At 39.4% G+C, this 21,945-nt stretch overlaps 1 protein-coding gene across 7 annotated transcripts in view; it reads right to left on the reverse strand.

Moving 5' to 3' along the window:
* The window catches only part of EZH2 (enhancer of zeste 2 polycomb repressive complex 2 subunit), a 63,029-nt gene that overhangs the window by 32,102 nt on the left and 8,982 nt on the right, over positions 1–21,945 (reverse strand). For 3 of the 7 annotated variants that reach the window (XM_081244491.1, XM_081244489.1, XM_081244495.1), the window contains exons 1-2: positions 6,705–6,828; positions 6,014–6,115 (exon numbers count right to left, since the gene is read on the reverse strand). In XM_081244491.1, coding sequence (XP_081100617.1) covers positions 6,014–6,115; positions 6,705–6,821 — 219 coding nt within the window. In that variant the 5' untranslated portion in view covers positions 6,822–6,828. Of the gene's footprint in view, positions 1–5,986; positions 6,116–6,704; positions 6,829–21,945 lie in introns of those variants that run through there. The other 4 variants (XM_081244493.1, XM_081244490.1, XM_081244494.1 and 1 more) reach the window with 3 other exon arrangements.

A 21,945-nucleotide genomic window follows, 5' to 3' on the forward strand; every position in this document is an offset into this window, starting at 1 on the left:
AACTTGAAAACAAAATTCCCCACTCACTCTTTACACCAAAGGAAATTCCGAATAGGTTAAATGATGTTCAAATATAAAACTGAAAACTAGAAGGAAAGATGGATAATTTATAATCTTGAAGTGGAGAAAGGCTTTGTAAGCCTTAAAGAAACACAGAAATCAAAAGAAGAAATTCTAATTTGACTACATAAACATTTAAAACTTCTGTATAACCAAAACATACCAGAAATAACATGAAAATGGGGGGGGGGGGAATCTGCAGAACAGATGATTAAAAACTAGTATTTATAATATACAAAAAGTCCTTAAAAATCATTAAGAAGTCCAACCCAATTTTAAAAGATCCAAGACCATAACAGCCAACTCATAAAAGAAATATAAACAAACAATAGGTACTTAAAATTAACTTCACTGATTAACGAAAGGAGAGCAAATTACAATAAGGTTTTACCTGTCACACTGACAAAGATTAACATTTTATGTTGGGAATATAGATAAACAGACACCACTATAAACAGTTGGTGAGAGTGTAAATGTAAACCTTTTGGGGGCAATCTGGTAATAGCTATTAAAAATTTAAATATGCATATTCTCTTGACCTAGTAATACTGTTTCTAGAAACTTTTCCTACAAAACTACTCAAAAGATGCAAAGATGTGTATGAAGGATATTCACTGAAATGCTAACTGCAAAAGGAAAAACTAAAAACCTAAATGTTCATCAATTATGAATAGGGCAATTAATTATGGTAAATCCACAGGACCAAGCACTGTGCATTGCTGAAGATACTGAAGACCTGGACAGATGTAAAGCGATGGCCCCAAAAGGCCAGCATGTTTTATCTGGGAATAACTTTTTAAAATAAAAAATATATTATCATTATAATTAACATGTTATAGAAAAAGAAATCTGAGAGAATAAAAGTCACAGGGCTTGGATGACAGGGCCTTTTGCTCCTGTTTCATACATTTCTGTTTTATTTGAATTTTTACAGTTAATATTTTACAATGACCTTTTAATTGAAGAAAAAGATAAAAAACAAAAGTTTCATTAACCCAACAGATATTCACAGTAGCTAGTATTAAAAGTGCCTCATCAGTTGCCAAGGTAGCTCATGAAATCTGCCCAACCCTCTCAAAATGGTACTCAAATAATATTCTTTTACAAAATCTAGTAAGAGAAGATAAAACAGAATCCTAAGCAGTGGATTTAAGTCCATCCAAATTATCAAGCTAAACTGTGATAGCAGTTCTAGGTCTAATAAAATTTTCTTATTTCTTCAGAGCAATGAACAATTTTTAACATTGCAGACTAGATAAGCATTTCTCTGGGTTTTGGTTCATTCTGTTTGTTTTCAAAACAGCTGTCAAAATTTGGTTTTGCATTTTGAGGACAGACTTGATCTTTGAAATGGTCAATTTAACAATAAATTTTAAAACACAAACTGTATACACAGTGTTCTTGGAGAAAAACAGCAAATTAAACACAACTTCTGGTTTATTTAGTAGTACAAAATAAACATTTGACATTTTTGAAAAGTTCACTTTTTAAACTTAAGATATATAATCTTAAATTTAAAATATGAATTCAAACATCATAAATGTATGATATATCTTTAATATATGATAATAATATATAAACTCAAACAACAGAAGTGATCTTTCTTTTTTTTAAATGGCCTTTTTGGAAAAGCATAAAATGCTTATATTAGCTTCCTTTCAAAAGCAAAGGAACACCTCCTTATGGTCATTTAAGTAATATTCCATCTATTTCAGCCAAAAGAAAGCCAGAAAGGAAGCAAAGGCTACCGTGATTTGAAAAAGTGACCCGGGCAGGAAGGACTGGCAGAGTTAATACAAGATTCAACCAACAGATGGTTAAGAGGGACAAAGAGCAGCAGAAAGCAACTAAGGAACCAGTTTCTTGAGGAACCAAGAAAAGGATGGATGTGTTCAGACTGAGAGTAAAGACACACACTTGGGAGAACCACTCATCTATGTCTAAGACATGAGAAAAATGACCCAGCTCCCTGCCACATCTGCTCAAATGCTGGGCAGGACACATTGGTCCTATAATCCTGAAATTCACAAAGGAAAGAAAGCATGTTACTGTGTTGAAAGTTGGGAGTATATTTAAGTAAAGACCACTACACATTGGGTACACCGGCATGTTATTTTTTCTTTGTGTATAGTAACTAAATTTCTGTTTACAATTAACTGAGGAAAGTGCATTACCACGTCAATAAATAATGCAATCAAGTGTTTACAGGTAAACAAGACAATGTTTTTCTTCTCCTTCAACAAAAATAAGCCCAAATTGCAAACTTACGAAAGAACTTACACATTCTGCGTCATGAAAGAAGCCTCCCCCCACGAAAAAAATTCATTTGCAAACATCAAATGATAGGTGATGAACTTAAAATGTTAAGATATCAATAGGAAGAGCAAACCTGTACGTACTGAAAAGTCCAAAAGACTTAATTCTTCATGAATATGAGGACTAGGAGGTCCTTCTGATGCTGCTTGTTGTATGCTAAACATTCTGAAGAAGCCCCACTTTTCTTACTCTTTTCATTAGTAAACAAGACACAGAATTCTTACAAGAACATTACATTCTCCTGGGAATCTAAAAATGCATATTGGCAGGATATTTTTAAATTATTAAACCAATCATACCACTTGCCCAGAAGACAGACATCATTTGAGCAAGGCTCCCTTTCAGAGTCATAATACATACAAGTAATAAAAATCTTGATATGAAGAAATCAATGAAAGGGGAAAGTGCCTTGTTGTTTTCAGCAAGAAATGGAAAATGTACAAAAAGAAATGCACTAGTAAGAACTACAAGAGTAACTCCTAAACCAGCTTCTTCATCAGAACTGGAAAAACAGACACATTAAAGAACATGATTACCAATGTGCAGACTTACAGAAGATAAAGTTCTTTACTGACTGATGAGACAAAGTAATGAATGTCACCTAGAAATAATTTTCTGACAAACAGCCACATATTATGGCAATACGGCGTACATCCCTTGGCCTGTATGTATCGTTTCATGACATTTTTAAGCTGAATGCTCCTTAAAAAGATAATCTGAAGAGCAAAGGAAATATATGTAACATATATTACAGTCACTGTCTTCAAGAAGTCAGAAGTATTTTTAAAAGGAGAAAATAGACCCATACTCTGTATTGAGATCCTATGGGCAACATGGCTTAGGTTCTGTAACTTCAACACCAAAAAATAAGTACCCACAAGTCTCCTAAAAGCATGCATTAAGGAAACAACAGACTAAAGATGTGGTGTCCAGGTCGACTGCAGGGCTCCTTGATCTCAAGTCAGAATCTACAGCAGTCACTTCATTAGATCAGAAAGTAAACTTGTCAGACTTTCTTTACTAAAATAACCTAGATAAAATTGGCCCTTTTAAAACTGAGCTTATCCCCTTCTACAAGTACAGAAGGGAATAAAGTAGAAGACTTGAGTGAATGACTGAAAATTGTCATTGAATCGTCGTCATGCTCAAAGGCTTTAAACTGAAGACAGCACTTATAAAGGATCAGCTTATAAAAATAAGGACTTAATTAAAACAATGTTACAACAGCACTTCCAAATGTTGAAAGCCATGGACTTTCTAGGTGTTTGGGTCAACAGTGCAGTCCCAAATTCTGCCAAGCCTGCAAGCCTATTACTAGGAAAGTCGTTGCAAAACAGGCTAACTTATTTATCCTCCTGCTTCTGACCTAGCTGACTCCAACTTTTAAAGCATGTAAAAGAAACTGATATATTGCTGGAAATGCTCAAACTGAAGAAAAAATAACAGGGATAGAGTCTCATCTGAAAAGTAAGGAGACTAGACAGAGATCATTAAAGTCCTTTCCAGCCCTAAAATTCTATTATCTATTGTGATAACACCAAAAAGCTTATCACAAACTGTATAAACCTTCAGCTTCCAAAAGTCAGTGATGATGGTTTGAAAGGGGCCAGGGGCTCGGAGGAGTAGAAGTCGAATCACTTCAAGCAGACTCAGTAATTAAGAGCGGCTCAGAAACAAACGTGCTTTGACCCGAGTTCCATGCAACAAAACCTGAATTCCTGAGGCTAGGGGTTACTTTCCTCCTTTTCCCCTCCTGTTTTGTGAAAATGTTTTTTCTCAACCTGCATGGGGTACTAAGTTCAGAAAAACACTTGTTTCATTAAAATGCTAATTTCTTCTTACAATTTCTCTCATGAACTCAATAAAAAGTTAGGTATCTTTACATTCAGTGACTTTTAGCTCCACTTGACAAAATTAAAAGCAAAATTCAATTAGTAAATACTCATTTGAATCAACTGTACTCTTAAATTTAACACCAAAAATTGTATCATGAGCAATTCCGATTGTACATAAATAATGAACTTTAATAATTTCTTAATGTGTCTGAGCTAAGTGTACTCTTCCACATCAGATCATTAGAGCAAGGAAACTGACTTTAGTTCTTCTAAGGCTCAGTTTCCTCACCTGGGAATAAAAAAGTGGTGATACAACCATCATGAAGACAAAATGAGGTACAGTAATACCTAGTACAGTGCCAGAAATCATTATTGATGTTAACTTTTATTATAAATGTAGGCTGGGCTTTCAACAGCATTTTGAGATTTGTAATGGGTGGCAAAATTAAGTATTCCATGTGTTCCTACTTTATTTCTCCAAATTTCTAAAATGTATCCCTCTGGAGAGAAAAAAACGAGGTTTCTTTTTCCTTCACTTCAAAATTTCCAAAAGGTCACTTTCAAAAGAATTAGAGGCTCCATCCTGATCCCTTTTGAGAACATTCTGACTGGCATAGAAAAGAATCCCTTTCACCCTTAGTATATTAATTAGTCATTTACCTCTAATGTGTAGGTCCTGACCTGTTGCCGATGACTAGAAGGTGTTAATAACATATAATACATATTTATACAACTGCAAGTCAGAGCTTAAAGAGCTGTCAACTGACAAAATGCATAAGTAACTAAGAGTAATCCCAAGCCATATGTGTCACCATCAAGACCACAACACCATCACTGAAATCACCACTAAGACCGTGTCTGTAGCACAGACTGAGCTACTATAATAGCACTGACCAGTCTCTGAAGCCAGTGTATCACACAATCTCAGCAGGTCTCATAAGACAACAAACTAGTGCTTGATTATTACAATATCATATAAAAAATGACTGCTCATTGAAAACATTATTTTAGAACAAATTCCACTGTTTAGATGCCTTCCATGTTTAGACACCCAGGTCAACAATCATCTACTACACAGTATAATCTAAATTTCAGATCACTTTCTTCCCTCTTTTTGCATCCATGCCCATTCAAATAGCATTCCATATCATATGCCATGTCTTCCTGCATAAAACAGGTACTTAAACAGAAACGCTTTAACCAAAATCCTACTGATTGGTTCTATACTGTGTAAGTTTCTGCCATTTTCTTTTCATCTTGCTGCCACTATGTTTTAATGTGTTATCTCATTATAAAATCTACCATAGATTTATTGCCTTCCTTTGAAAACAGTAATTTTCTACCTCGTTCGTTCAAAAAAAATCTATTAAAAAAGGAAATTCTGACCTCTCAACCCCAAATTTAAAAATTCTTATAGAGAGAGCCTTAGAATTTGGACAAAATCTATAAGAAGCTTGTTTACTCCATGAGTATGGATGAAAAAGAACCATTTCTTACAGCATGGCTAATTCATATGAAGGGGGAGGAAAAAAGACAGCTGTGCATCAGAAAGCCTTGCTCTAACTTGTGATCTGATGAGGACATTCGGGAGTAGTTAAAGTTCTTTTTTAATGAACAGTCTTAAAAACATCTAGGAATCAGTTGCACATTAAAGAGAAATAACAATAAAACAAGGGACATCCGAGGTCAACGGCCTCCTCTCGATAACCAACCAACATTCCAAAAGCAAAAACCAAAATGCACTGATAATTCATACAGTGCGTGAGTTCACCAACCTCCCTGGTCCCGCGCAATGAGCTCACAGAAGTCAGGATGTGCACAGGCTGGATCCTTCGCTGTTTCCATTCTTGGTTTAAGATTTCTGTTCTTTCCAAAATTTTCTGACGATTGGAACTAAACATACTCTTTAAAAAAATGAAGGAGAGGAGAAAAGAAATTGTTCATTGTTAGAAAATTTGTAACATCTCTAATGAAGGTTAAAATTGAGTGATTCCTCAAAAGTATCAGGGACCTTCCTTCAAAAGCACATGGATTTTACACTAAACTGTGGTTTCCCACGTTCAAATAATACAAAAACGCCACATCTATTATTTTACTGAGAGTAGAAGGGGAATAGGAAATTATTTCCATCCTTTCTTTGTTAACTCTGTATATATCTATATTTTTTTTAAATCACAATGACTTTAGGAACACAGTACCATGAAACACATTCCTTTGTATTTGGGTCCTGGGTCTCCACATGCAGTACAAAGCTACACTGAAAAGATGGTGATTTCCAAGTAGACTGAATAACCATTAGATTAAAATCTTTTCACTTCACTAATGTGCATGGTACGATTTTTATGTTAATTAAGACAGACCAAGGACCTTAACTTCCAAGTTTTCATTTATCTTACAGTAAATAAGACCATTTACCCTTTCAAATTAAAACTTATCTTTAGGGGATAAACCATCCTTAACTGTACCCGCATTTTCACAGAAGACGGAGGATACCTTGACTTCGTCAGCTCGCCTGAACCTCTTGAGCTGCCGCAGGCGCATGTACTCTGACTTTACACGCTTCCGCCAACACACTGGTCCCTTCTCAGATTTCTTCCCAGTCTGGCCCATGATTATTCTAAAAGCAATGGTTTCATATTAAAATCACTAATCTAACCAGCCTGAATATGACCACTTGTGTTTTAATCCCCAGCAAACTAACAATCAACAAAAGAAATGACACATCATTACACTGTTGATATTTGCAAGAAGGGTCCTCATTTGTTCTGCATGGTGAAGTCCTTAAAAACATTTCATTCCAAGTATAAATTTTTATTTAATACAACTTTTAAAAGACATTTGTATTTACAAAGATACTCCACTCCTAAACTGCAGTCATCCTACAGAAATGTGACCCATTACAGGAGTTAAGTATATACAGTAACGAGCTGTGAGATCCACACTTGTGGAGTGAAAACAAATGTAGACACATATTCTAAGTTTTTCATCATTAAATCAGTTGCTACAGGCATAAATGACTGAAAAAGATAAATCTGAAAAAGAAGTAAAATCTACATACAGCACCAAAGGTAGAAAATATACAGTACAATATGTGATAACTGTACAAATTAAAGTATTCCTCCTACACGCACTTTCAACCATGCTTCTCACCTTCAACACTGGGATGAAAGTCTGTGTTTTCTGCCTCGTGCCACCTTTCCTGCCATGGGGGCTCCTCTGCTAGCCAGAGGAGAAGGAAGGCAGGGACCCCTCCCGCCCCATCTGTGGTTGCAGAGGCTCTGGAAGCAGGTTATGTGCAACGTGGGCTCGGCCTGTAGTCCACTGGGTGTCCAATTCACACCACAGAGTCTAAACGGGTGTCCTCTTCCAGAACATTTGTTCATCAAAGTGTTAAAATTGTACTTGTATCTTCAAAAGATTAGAAGGACATTCCTCTATCGGATGGTGCAAAGGTGCCACATTAGGGATTTGTGCTTTAATTTATCTAAGCGCAATGCAAAGTCATAGAGTGTTTTAAGTAAAGGGGCAGGGGGAAGATTTACACGCTGGAAAGCCCAGCTGACTGCAGTGCCACGGCAGGAGAGGCTGGAAGAGAGTAAAAGGCAAAGGTGAGGCCAGGTGAGACTGGAAGGCGGGGCTGTCCCTGGACAAGAGAGGACACTGGTGATGAGAGAAAGGAAATGATTTCAAGAGTCACTTGAGAGCAAACATGGCAAGGATTTCAACATGGGCAAGATGGCTTTCTGGCTTGAATAACTGAGTAGGGTTTCATGTACCTGCTTACATACAGCCCTCGGGCACAGAGAAAATTGCCTAAGGAGAGGAATTAGAGAAACAAAAGGAACCCAGAGGTCAGTGGGAACTTTCTGTAGGAATATTCCACCACCAAACCACGAAAGAGAACACAAATGGTGGATTATTCAAGCTGAGAGAGCAGCAAAGAAAGCACGTAATTAATGACTAGTAAGAATCAGGCAATGAATATACAAAGATGAATGAAACACAGAACTTGCCCTTGCGGTGCTTATAACCAACCTCAGAAGGCCTAAAAGAACGGACTTTACAACATGAGATAAATATGCAAAAGTACTGGGGCTGAGGGTGGGGGACGCAAGTAAGGAGCTGCAGAAGGATGGCAGCAAAGCGACCACTCAACCTTAAAAGTTGAGTCGGGTTTCAAAAGGCAAAGAAAGAGAGAACGGAAGGGGCTCAGGTAAGAGCAGGAGCCAGCTGGGTTCGGGGCTGTAAGGGCCGAGAGGGGCCGCCAGCAGACCCTGCAAACAAAGGTGGACCCCAAATTAGGTAAAGGGCCCAAATTACAAGAATTGAGGGAATGAGGAGAATGAAGAGATTTCAGAACTTAAGATAAAGACAGTTGAATGAGATCACAGAGATAGGACTGAGTCCCATAAAAGCTTCAAAGTGCGACCTTGCCTGGGGTGCTGAGTGGAACAAGGATGACAGCCCTCAGCGCTGAGAAGACGAAACCCCACAGACGATCCCAGCTTGGCGGAAACACAGAAAGTGGGGAAGAAGTTAGGAAGACGGTGAGGCTGGGCAAAAAGACGCCAAAGTTAGGGAGAGGCTGGAGCTTTATTCTAAAAATGACTTTGTGGCCATTTTTTGCGTTCACATCTGCTGGTTAGTTAACAGAAGAGCTCAGGTAATTCTATGCAAATTATTTTCAGACACTTAGCACTTCAAAGGCCTAGCTAGAAAGGAGAGGAATTAGATAAAAAGGGATGATCTGTTGCATTAGCTCAGAAACTCATCACAACTAGTCCCACCTGCTGCTTCCACAAATCCTTGGTCCTGGGCGGCAGCGCCACTATGCCTGATAAAAACCTGCTCTGGGAACACGGCTTCCGTTTTCACTGATGTGCAACACGGGTATCACTACAATGCATTTTTTAAGGTGCATTTTTTTTATGTCGTGGTGAAGAGGTATCATTTCATTAGTTAGCACTTCATGTTTTCCACTGGAATCCTCCGTGTCTAACACGCTGTAATACCTTCTATGTGTTTCTACCATTAGTAACAACACCTCTGGAAAAGTATGTCAGGACAAGACCAAAGCTGTTACACTAAACTAACAAGGTGCTCCATCAATGACAAAACACTTCAAAGTTGATTCGGAAGCAACCTCTCCGTACAGGGCATGAAGGGAGAAGGTTCCACGTTTACAAACTTCACAAAGTTCCTCCAAATAAAGAAGTAAGTAAGTGAAGGTTTTAAGCTATAGAACGATCTGGTAAATATACACAATAGAGAGGAAAAGAAAAAAAGGACAGTGATTCATTTAGGGGAAATTATCAAAATATAAGAATCATGACCTCTGAATTAGGATAAGAAATGAAAGTGTACAGACTGTTGTTTAAAAGTACAGGGATAGGGCTTCCCTGGTGGCGCAGGGGACACGGGTTCGTGCCCCGGTCCGGGAGGATCCCACATGCCGTGGAGCGGCTGGGCCCGTGAGCCATGGCCGCTGAGCCTGCGCGTCCGGAGCCTGTGCTCCGCAACGGGAGAGGCCACAGCAGTGAGAGGCCCGCGTACCGCAAAAAAAAAAAAAAAAAGTATAGGGATAAACAGGCAGATCCATGAAGAAAAATAACAGAATTTAAGGCACCATTAGAAGGATGTTTTACATAAAGCAAACTGCCTCCGACTACCACAGCATTTACAATGTATTAAAGTCACATCTTCACGTTCTTCACCCCACTTCACCCCCACTGGAAGTTCCTCAGTCTCAAGAACAATGTTTCTCCATTTGTAAAATCGCAGGCTGTGTGCCTGGCAAACAGATTTAAAAACAAACAAAAGGCAGGTCTATTAACATGCGCTGATCATGAGTCGCTGTGCCACAAGGTATGAAAGGAAGGGTGGCCGCTGTGCTGAGTGCGGGAAGGGAGGGGGAGTCACCCCACCACGGAGAAACCCAGGAGATGAGTCTCAGGGGCAGTCAGGACCCTGTGGTCCCACCGCCTTACAAATCAAGAGATCCTGAGCACAAAACCTGGAGCCTCTGGGTCTTCCTTAGGGAAGCTGATATTGCCTGAGAGACCTTATCCAAACAACCGGGATAATACCACCTACCCCACAGCCAGGTGCGAACACCAGACGGCAGGCTCACCCACCTCTCAGGCCCGACGTGCAGGGACTTCAAGCCTTCAAACGTGAGCTCCCCCGCTCCTTCCCACCCTGAAGGCAGACAAATCAGCTCTTCTGACTTATTTCCCACTATCACAGCCCAGTAAGTATTAAGATACAGCTTGGAATACTCGTACATTATTAGCAAAAAGAAACTTTTATTAAAATGACTGGCTACTAAATGGATGGGGATTTGTGAAAAATCCAATTTTTAAATTTCTCACTGAAAAGATCTATTTAGTTTCATAGGTGAAATGGCACAAGTATGATTTTTATCCAGGAAAAAAACAGCTTCTCTTATTCAAAGCAGATTATAGCTCAAGTCTACCTATATACAGTGAAACCAAAACAACAGTTATGCTTTAATTCAAAAGACAAACCAGGTTATGGTGGGGAACCATCCAAACCTTAATACAATGTAGTAAAGCTTTATAGGATCACAAACATATAAATAAAATAAAGGAAAATTACACAGTCCAGAGTCTAATTTATGAATCAACCAAACTCAAATTGTTTTTGCCGCCCTGCATCAGTTCACCTTCTCTGGGAACTTGGCACCCACCCTTCTCTAAGGACTGCCACCTCCATGGAGGGAGCCCGAGGCCCTGGCCCACAGCCCCTGTAGTGACCAGTGCAGAGATGAATACACAACCAGGTGTGAAAGTCTCAGGAGGTTCCCTGCAAGGTCAAGAATGCTCACCCTTTCCACTTAGGTTTGAACCTGGAAACATGCTGCCTGAAGAATCGCTGGAAGCCAACTGCAACCATGAGAGGAGAGCCTGCAAAAAACAGTCAAGAAGAGAAAAAGAAAAAACACCCAAAGCCAAGAAATGGACTCTAGTCCCATCACTGAGCCCTGACCCGGCGTGCTTTGCCAAACCAGCGCCACAACTGTTCAGTTATGTGAGCCAAGGAATTCCCTCTCTTTTGCTTAAACCAGTTTGGATTAGATTTTCCACCACATGAGACACAGAAGGGGTCTGAGGTATCGTTTTAATATTGAGATTATATACACAACAACGCCTGAGTGAACAGAAGACAGGTTCTCGAGCCCTATTTCCTCATGGTCAACAGCACTGGCTCCACCCCCACGTGGTGAGGAGCTCCGCCCCTGCCCTGGTGACCCCAAGACACACCTCTCTACCTCCAGTGACTGGGCCACACAGCACAGGAATCAGCATTCTTCTCCGTCAAGTCCAACTCTAGTCTACTTGTAAGGGGTCTTTTCTGAAATAAGGTAACATTCCTGCCCCTCCTTACTCAGTTGCCAATGACTGAGGAATTAAAAAAAAAAAAAAAAAAAAGCGCTAGGCATTTTCAGTGCACTTCATGCCCCTCTTTAAAGGTTTTTCATTCCTAAAGGATCTGCCAAATCCAGGCACTCGCCATCTACTAGTCTTGCTGAGTTCTGCATCTAGCTGTCTGAAGAAAACTAAAAACTCAATTACATGTACTACTTACCCTTCTCAACCAAGTCAATAGCATCAACTTTGACTCTAAACTGAAGACCAGACTAAGGAAGGTAAAATCCAAATTTAACAACATTTAAGTAATAATGATTGCAATATTCTCGATGTCCTTCCCTAACTGAAAATGCCAATTTTGAAAAATCACCAATCTTCAATAGTGCTTTTATATTTAAAATGCTTTGAGGGCAGCTGTTAGTCACATTTACCAATTTCAATTACTTTTCTTTTCTTTTTTTTTTTTGCTGTACGCGGTCCTCTCACTGTTGTGGCCTCTCCCGTTTCGGAGCACAGGCTCCGGACGCGCAGGCTCAGCGGCCATGGCTCACGGGCCCAGCTGCTCCACGGCATGTGGGATCCTCCCGAACCGGGGCGCGAACCCACATCCCCTGCATCAACAGGCGGACTCTCAACCACTGCGCCACCAGGGAAGCCCCCTCAATTACTTTTTTAAGTTAAGATCCATTGCTTTAATAAACTCAAAAGGAAATTAATGGTAAATAAGATTCTGCGGGTAAGGCTAAGGGTTAGGGTTAGGAGAACTTAGAGAGACCTATAGATGTAACTCTTGGTAAGAGATAAAAATTAGTAACCTAAGAGAAGTAGGTCTTACGCCTGAGGGGCTTTATGGAAAACACCCCCATGAGAAGGAGACTAGGAGTGAGGGGCCCAAGGAGGCAAGCACACAGGGCTGCTGCCTGCGTCCTCCATTCGGGATTCGCAAGGACAAGCAGACTCCACTGCATGTCACCACCCTGAACCTTACAGCGACCCACTCCAGGCTGGCCATGCTCTGGCTCAGCAGGAAGGGCGCTCTGGCAATTAACAACGCCTGTCATGGACATGGGGCAGAGAATGTGGGCAGCAGCACTCTCCACTCCAAACTAAGTCCCAACAATAAACCAACAAGACGGCATCCGGTCCTATTAAATCCTAAGTCCTATCCACAATTTAAACAAAGGCAAGAGCACAGCCTGCAAAGCCAGCCTCCCTGGGTTGGACTCCAGTTCTCCCAGGACCAGCTGTGTGTGAACCTGGTCAAGTTCCCAAACCTTTTTGTTCCTCCCTCTCCGCATGCTGTGAGGAGCGTCCTCGTCACAGAGTTGTCCTGAGAAGCCCACTCATGTAAGGATGTAAGGCCGCAGGACAGCACCTGTCAGAGCAGGCACTACACCATGTAAGTCCTGGCCACCATCACCCAACAGCAGGTGAGGGAGATCAGGATACGATATGCATATAAAAAAGTTAAGTTAGACAACAAATCAATGTGAAAAGTCATTTTCTTAAATGATAGACTGTATGCAAGTAAATAAAACCAAAACAGGATGTCAGGGGATCTCAGGAAGGAATACAGACCACACAGTGAGTTGAGATATATTAAAACCACATGAGATAAGCCCATGGAAACGGGTGGGGAGAAAAGGAGCCAACCTAGGAAACTTTGGAAATCTGTGTTCTGACTGGACAGAGGAAGGCTAAAGACGAAAAGAACTGGACAGAAACACTGTCCTCTAGTTAAGTTTTCTCACGGGTACCAGGGCCAAATAAGCAAGAGGTGGTGATGGACTAGAGTCAGAGACAGCAGCGTGAACTCTTCTATTTTCATACACACGCGGACAGGAGCAGAGAGACTCGCGCGCATCCCTGGGTGAGCAGACATGTGTGGGCTTCCAGGCACCGCCCACAGAGCCCAGGAGCAAGACCCCCAGCGCCCACATCTTCCTCTCCTGAATCCCATTACCCAGCACAAGGAAGCCGGGCTCTGGATTAACGGCCGGTTCATGGGCTGGGACCGGGAAAATAGGAGAAAAGCCTGTAGCAGGAAGGGAATGCTGAGAGGCTGAAAGGACGGGAACCAAACTGAAGGCACTCCCAGGGGCCAAAGCTGGAGCAATTTGAGCAGCAAACTAAATCACAACAGTATTATAACCGAACTAATAAAGTATCCATGAGTCTATGAGAGAAAGAAGTGATTAAATAAACAAGTAAATGGGGGCGGAGGGGCAAGTCTTTCTTACACGGAATTCCAAAATCCATGTGCACACTTCCCGAGCCCACGCACGGAGCTCTAGTCCCTTCCCAGGTGAGTTGCTTTCAAAGCAGAATCCAGGGAGGGGAAGGGGACATCCCAGCAGAGAAACCAGTGACACCCCTGCCACGGTTAGATCACCCGCCACCTGCACCCCGACGTGCGCTGAGACCAGCACTGCACCCCAGTCGTATTCTTTCCCCAAACCTCACAACCTCTCACTTCAGTCATCGCTGGAAAACATCACATCAACCCAAACTGAAGGACATTTCGACCAAACACCTGACCAATAAATAAGGTCATGAAAACAAGGAAAGACTGAGAAACTGTCACAGACTGGAAGACACTAAGAAGACACCTAAATGCGACCTGGTGTCCTGGACTGGATCCTGAAGCAGAAAAAGGACTAAACAGAAAAACTGGTAAAATCCAAATAGTCTCCAGTTTAGTTAAATGTAACATAATAATACTGGTTTCTTAATTTTGACAAATGTACCATGGTTACAGAAATCTAAAATTATTCCAAAATAAAGTTTCTTTCTTAAAGAAGGGAATTAAGTTATACAACAACCTAATGTAAAGACATTCATTTTTAAAATAGGCATCGACTTTTAAAAATGATAAACACAACAGAAATAGATATATTAAAAATTAAAATGCTATGTAAAATGTTAAATAGGAAAAAACAAAAAATATACACAGATGGAATTTGAGGAGGAAATTCCCACATCTAATTCTACTATTTAAAAACTCAGACCTGACTTGAACAATTTAAAAAGGGGGGAAAAGATCTCCGTATGAGCTTATAAGATGGTGTTCACTTAAAAAGATAATATACTTAGAGGTTATATTAATAGAAATACAGACTCTGAACCAAGGAAAGTAATTGTGCCACTGATTATACATATACTGATCAAAGAAATCAAACAATTCTGTACAATTCAGGTCCAGTTTAGTTGTGTTTAGGATGGACAGCGAAACATGTCTTTGCCCCAGATGGAAGACAGCATTAAACACATAACACAAGAGAAGAGCATCTGAGTTTGGGGTTTTAAAAGAGAAGTGTTAATATGCATTCACTCATTCATTCAATATTTAGTGAACATTTAACACATGGCTAGGTACTCTTTACAGAAATGAAAGGCTCAGCAATAAATAAAACAGACAAAAATCTGTGACCTCATAGAGCTTAAAGTATACTTAGATGGAAACAATCAAAAAGAAAGAAAAATGTTTAGTATGTAACATGGTGTTGAGGGCTATGGTGAGGCAGGTCTGGTAAGGTTGGCAAACAGAGGAACCGGTGCTGAAGCGCTCAGCACCCAGTGCGTGCTGCAAAGCCGGTGGGATGCAGAGAGGTCACCAACTTGCATTTTGTTCCCACCAACCAGCAAACCCAGTAGTAAAATATGTAATAATATTTTCTAGTAAAGACTCCAGAAATAATTGATTCAGTATCTATCCAATGCAGGCTTCAGTAACTCCACAGTGCTCCAGGGATCAACACAGCTTTGCAGAAGTTTCAACTGGCATTCAAGGATTGCTAGGTGTCACAGCGCAGGTTAACCACTAGGTCTAATTATCCTGAACAAATAAAGACTAAAAGTTAACAGCATTTTATAGAACACATATATGCAAACAGCCATTCTCTGTGTTAGTATTAAGCCAAATTAAAGAAATAGATCGGCTATTCATGTTAACAAAATAGCATCATTAAATACATGTTGCTGATTTGATTGTCCGTGTTTAATCTGTAACTTTGCTTTGGTTTTACCACAAGAAGTTTATATCTGTACATTTTTAGAGAGCATATAAATAAAGTCAAGTCAACCCTGGGGTTGCATTCAAGTTTGAAAACTATATTAGAAACAACTGGAGTACTAAAGTAATTCAGGAATAAAGTGATAAGAGTTCTGACTGGATTGACAGTAGTGTGAATGGAGAAAAAAGATGGCAAGAGACATTCTCAAATTTAAAAACCAGATGCACCCATGAGGAGAAAGAACAACTGACCAAAAGAGGATAAGAAGCCCTAAGTGAGCCACTGCGACCGCTGAGAATCTGAACTTAGATCCAGATTGAGACATTAACGACTCACATGGCAGTTACTAGCACAGACAAAGAGAGAGGGTAGACTGTTCAAAGAAAACACCAGACACCATTCTTAAGCACTTTGGGCTCAGGACCCCTTTAGTTTATATGGGGCGTATCTACTGAAATTTCGCACATTCGAAATTTTAAACTGAGAAAGTTTTAAAACATTAATTCATTAAAAAATAACAGCAAGCCTGCTACATGTTAATATAATAACACATTTTATTTTTTTTAACTATTTTTCTTTTAAAATAATCAGTGAGGGACACTTTTACATTTTTGCCAATTTCTTTAATATCTGTCTTAATAGAAGACAGCTGGATTCTCATATCTGCTTCTGCGTTCAATCTGTTCCAACATGTTGTTTTGGTTGAAGAATATAAAGAAAATCCTTTCCCAAACAGATACTGAACTAGAAAAGGGAAGAGTATCTGGATAGCCTTCTGAGGTAAAGGTGAATCTCATCCTCTGATATTACTCCAAAACTGTTTTAAGAAAAGAGTGGCAAGTGCAGCTTGTAATTCAACCTCATAGGTGCTTTTCCTCAAGACAACCACTACCCTTCAGTAAGCAGTGGCGGTTTCTTAAAAGATTAGGTGCAATGTGGAACCTGAAATTGTATCAATAAACTTTTCGTACTCTGCTACATTAAAATTCATTGGCCTGTCTCCTTTGAATGCATCTTTAACCCACGCGTGACTTTATAATATCATTTCCTCAGTATGAAAAACACTGACTGGTCCACTGAGTTATGCAGATTTTCCATAAGTTCATATATTTCAAAAAATCATACTTGTTAAATCCACTGACGTCATCAAAGATGTATTTAAGTATTTATTGGGAAAGTTGTCAACCTCACAGTGACAGATGCAAGTTTTCCAAAAATTCTAAATTTTGCTTGAAAACTCAAACATTATCACCGGCAACAAATAACGGTCAGTTGTTTTCCTTGAAGTGACAGGCTCACTTCGTTGAAAAATGGCTGCCAAATACCCAAGTCGGAATAATCAGTTTGTCTGTCAACCCCTCTTTCAAGTGAAAATGGTTCCCCATGAAAAAAGCAGCTGGTGCAGCCTGGAACTCCATCCATAAGTGCAACTCCCAAAGAAGGTCACACTTGGGCAGCAATCGAAGCCCTTTATGCACACTCCCATCCTGTGGCACAGAACATTAAGATGTGTGCACAGGATCAAGAGTATATAAAATTAACAACTTTTTTCACTTCATGGAGGACATTCTCAAAACTGGCTTTTTTTTTTTTTTACTCTCGGTGCTAAGGTGCCAACAGTCCTTACCTACCACTGCTTTTCCACCACTGGTGCAGATGTCAACACGGTAAAAAAGGCAAGTAACATCTTAAAATTATTACAAAAATAATTTTAACCTCACGGACCCCCTGAGGCCCACAGAGCTCACTTGGAGAACAAGTGCCATCAGTATATCCAGACACCGTACGAATCAGAAATCACAATACCCCGCCTCTTCATTTGCCTAGCAGAGAGCCTGGAATGGGCATATATTCAAATTATATTTTCTAAAAGACAAGTCTGTAAGAATGAAAGCCTAGAAATCACCATTCTTGCAACTAAAAAAAAAAAGCAAACAAAAATCTATGTGAAGAATATTTAATGAGGGATACTTTGCTATAACTCTCAACTATAGAATCCAAAAGAAAGTCTGCCATACATCTGTGCCAAATTAAGAGACTAACATTAACAAAATTTCTTTTAAACAAATTGCTTGTTTTCATCCACCTGTCCTACCCTTCATGCTCGTAAGAAGATAATCATCCTCCATCATGGTCACTCTTCTGACCCCCTTGCTTACCTAAAACAACCCCATCCTCCCAACCAACTCCCCATATATTCAAACTCCCCATATATTCCCCTACACACATAAAAGTAACATAAATAACTTGTTCCTTTTCACTTCCTAGCATGCCTCTGTTTTTATTTAAAAAGGAGAAAAAAGAGACAAAAATACACAAGCTCACTACTGTTGGACCCGAACAGTCCACCCAAATGACTTGCAAAAATTTAAGGAAAAGAAACTTCTGAAACTTAATTTTGAAGGATTTGGGAAAGCCAGGAATAGAGGTATTATAAACCAGTCAATATGAATTTATTAAACATTCTGAAAGTGCTATATCCTGTGACAGACACAAGTTTGCAAGATACAACAGGCTCCTTAGCGCCTAAACTTCAGTGGACACAACTACAGGTGAGAAAGCATTATAAACAGCAATTGTATTCAAGAAGTTTTTAGGAAACAGATGTGCCCCTGACTAGTGATAAGGGAAAATAAGGGGGAAAAAATACACATCACACTTGTAGCCCTGGTTTAAGTAGTGCTAAAAAGGCACAGTCGTGTTAAAAGGCACAGGAAAATTACAGTAATGTGGCAATCTTAGGTGAATGATAGAAAACATTAACTGGATTGTTTCAGCAAAAATGAGTAGACTCTGCTGTAATGTATTTTCTACAAAAATAAGATCATTTTCCTTCCAGAAGAATAAACTAAACTCCTAAGTTCAATAGTTCAATACGGAGTCTACAGACCAGCATTCCTGTGTTTATTCAAAAGTTCTATCCATTCACAGACCCGTCCTAGAAAAGAAATGGCATATAAATTTACACCAAGTGGAAAACTGAACTATCATAAAGGTTATAAATAGTTTGCTTGGACAACAAATAAAACAGATTAACTAAATTGGCATCTAGAGGGTAAAGTTTTGTTTGAAAACTGTATGAAACCTATTTTATAAGCTAAACCCTCTCATTTTGTTGGGCACATACTCAGTTTTCTGAGACACTGTCGGAGGGGAAACAGAACAAAGACTGATGTACCAGAAACTAAAACTATGATACACAACTCAGTGTAATTCAAGGACGTGACATGGGATACATATTATTTCTTCAACACTCCTTTTGATGTAGGCAAAAGAATGAAAAGGTAGGTTAAGTCTCATGACAGCCTTTCTTCCTTGTAGGAAGTCTATTTTAAAGCTTACACCTCAAATAAGCCAACCTAGTACAAATTTAACAACATATTGATATATTGGCAAAATTTTAAGAGAAACCCACTTTAGGTAAATACAAGGGATCTACCCATCATTCCAAACAAGTTACCTAAGTGAGCATAAATAGGTGACAGGAATCTGCTGTCCCCACCGCCTGCTCTGCACATCCTTGACACTATTTAGCCGCACAGAGTGATTCCAGTGCTCAGCGCTTTCCATAGAGCATTGGCCCCTAAGTGCAAACAAACAACTCTGTGCTCAACAGAAGAACAGTGATCTGTTCCCATACTAGAGGAAAGATGGGCTGGTTTTGGACCTAAAGAGAAGGTATTTATGATACGGAATCTTCCTAGAAACTCTCCATGGGCAATTCTGCCAACATACTATTGTTGCCTGAGACACTGACCTTGTATCTTAACCCCCAAACAAAACACAATTCCCTCTATATTCTGAAGGCAGAACCATAAAAAGGACCTGGTAGTTCAAACTACTAATCCCAAAGTATTTACAGAACCTCTCAGAACTTCCAGGCATCCTACAACCAAGTAACCCTTACCTGGTAGTTTCAGCACTGGAGTTTGGTGAGTTTGGTGTACACCACAAGGGGGTAAAAATGTTGGCAAGTGCCATTTATCTAGTCCATGGACGACAGAACTCCTCAGAAACCCTTCAGAAACTCCTTAGGCTCATCTCCACTCTGAAAGTCATTCTCTTGCTAAAAACAGTAGTAGTTTGGGGCCAACATGGAAGTATAGGAGGTAGGGGCAGTGATGAGCTATAAGTCTTTTCATGATTTTCCTCTACTTAAGGTTCATGACAAATATCAATATAAATACATTGCTGAGGTACTAGAAAATGTCCAACCCTTCAAGTACTATTTACAATCAATGATACTTTCAGTATTTGTTACCAAAGTATATTGTCTATTTTATTACTATAACATCACTTATCACAAATACTTAAGCCCTGAGAAAAAATATTTTGAGCCTCCAAATAACTATGGAAATGCTATAAAGAATTCACCAACTACAGGGAAACCATTTGTACAATCCCTGCAGTTACCTCTCTGCAATTACCACACTAACACTAAGGTTTTTAGGCAGGAAAAAAAGACTCCAATCCCAGCACTTCCTGTGGTAAAAGAAAAGGAGGGGGCTAAAATGAGTGCCTAAAATTTAGGAATTTTAGACTCTGGGCACAGAAAAGACGTGACTTTTTGTTTGGTAATCTAGATTTAAAAGTTGTAATAGAATGTATCTTTCTCAAGGGTAAGGAAGAGAGTATCTCACGCTATATTTGAACAGCGCTAATGGGTGAAGACTGAGGCACCCAATAAATAGTCTGAAGAAATTTCTATTCTAGAAAACTGTATGGTACAGCAAGCCATTTAGTTATATGCTGTTAGGGGATAACAAGTGACACCAGACAAATAGTAAAGAAAAATGATTTTATTGCCCACTGGTGACTGAACTCCATCTCTAGCCCCTCTCCCCCCACCAGAGGTTGGAGGGGAGGGGTGGTGTCTGAAAGTTCCAACCCACTAATCTCAAGGTTGGTTTCCTAGCAACCAGCCCCCATCCTTAGGTGTTTTCCAGAAGTCACCTCTTAGCATAAACTCAGGTGTGGCTGAAAGGGGTTGGTTACAAATAGCAAAAAACACCCTTATCACTCTTAACCGCTTAGAAAATTCCAAGGGTTTTAGGAGCTCCGTGCCAGAAACAGGACAAAGACCAAATATAAACTTATTATAAATCACAACATCCCAATTTGATTGTTTAGAAAGTGAGTTTAGTCAGATATATCATAGTCCTAAAAGACTTTTAGGTGCTATTATGCCTATTGTGCAGAGGCAGAAAAGAGAAAAAAATAGGCTTATAATCAGCATTAGATGTTTTATGAATTGATGAATTGGTAAAGGAATATGGAAGAAATGCATAGAACACAATTAAATGCCAGCCAGGGAGCACGGCAGTTACCTGCGATAGTAACGTGAACTCAAGTCCAGTATTTCTCAAACTCTCCAGAGAAATAGATCTAAGTGGCTAACAAAAGCCAAGCACCTAGCAAGCATCTCAGTATTCGAGCTAAGCAGGACGCTAGAAGCAGCAAAAGCCTATTCTCAAAGGGATCTTGGTCCTCCTGGTTGCATGAATTTAAGCAAGTTACTTACCTTCACCACGTCCGTATTTCTTTATCTGTGAAACAGAGACACAGATATCCTCTGTGAAGGCACAAGGTGGATCCTCAATAACCACAAGCTGCTCAGTTTGTTCACCCCGGTCATTTAGCAGTGGAGATCCACGAAAGCTACTTGCCAAGGAAATACAACTAGTTTAACGGCAGAGCCTAGCCTAGAGTCTGTGTTCTTTGCACAATATCCAGCTGCCGGTGGGAAGGCACCCTCTAAAATATCTTCTCCATAGCCAACTTGAGCTCTGTATTTCAGGCAGACAAATATTCTCTGAAGAGGCAAAATTACTTACGGGGCAAGTAGAACAATTCATCCTCTCCTTCCTTTAAGCCTGTTCAAGCAACAGTTCTGCCATTTAAAAGTCCTTACTGATTACTCCAGAAGGGCATTTCCCAACTTTTTCTGATCAATAAATCCTCTGCATGGTTAACTTATCTCATGGTACCCATTAGAGATTTAAAAAATAATTTTGCTTACACTATTAAATAATCTGAATATAGAAACATTTTAGATCAGAATTTTATGAATAAGGATACTCACACCGTAGCTTTTGTCTACCTAATAATATTATGCTGTCTACCTATAACATTATACTGTTAAAAGATTATGAAGTTCAAAAAAAAAGATTATAAAGTTCATCTTATAGAATCTTTTATAATATTCAAAGAACAGATAATTATTTTCTCATTTAGCAAATACTATACGGTTTTTTAAAGTAATTAAAATGCATGACTTTCAACAAATTTCAAAAGTAAAATGTTTGGTTTACAGGCTACATGTATATTAGG

Source organism: Mesoplodon bidens (genome assembly GCF_964165515.1).
Source record: "Mesoplodon bidens genome assembly, chromosome: 9".
NCBI classification, from domain to species: Eukaryota; Metazoa; Chordata; class Mammalia; order Artiodactyla; family Ziphiidae; genus Mesoplodon; species Mesoplodon bidens.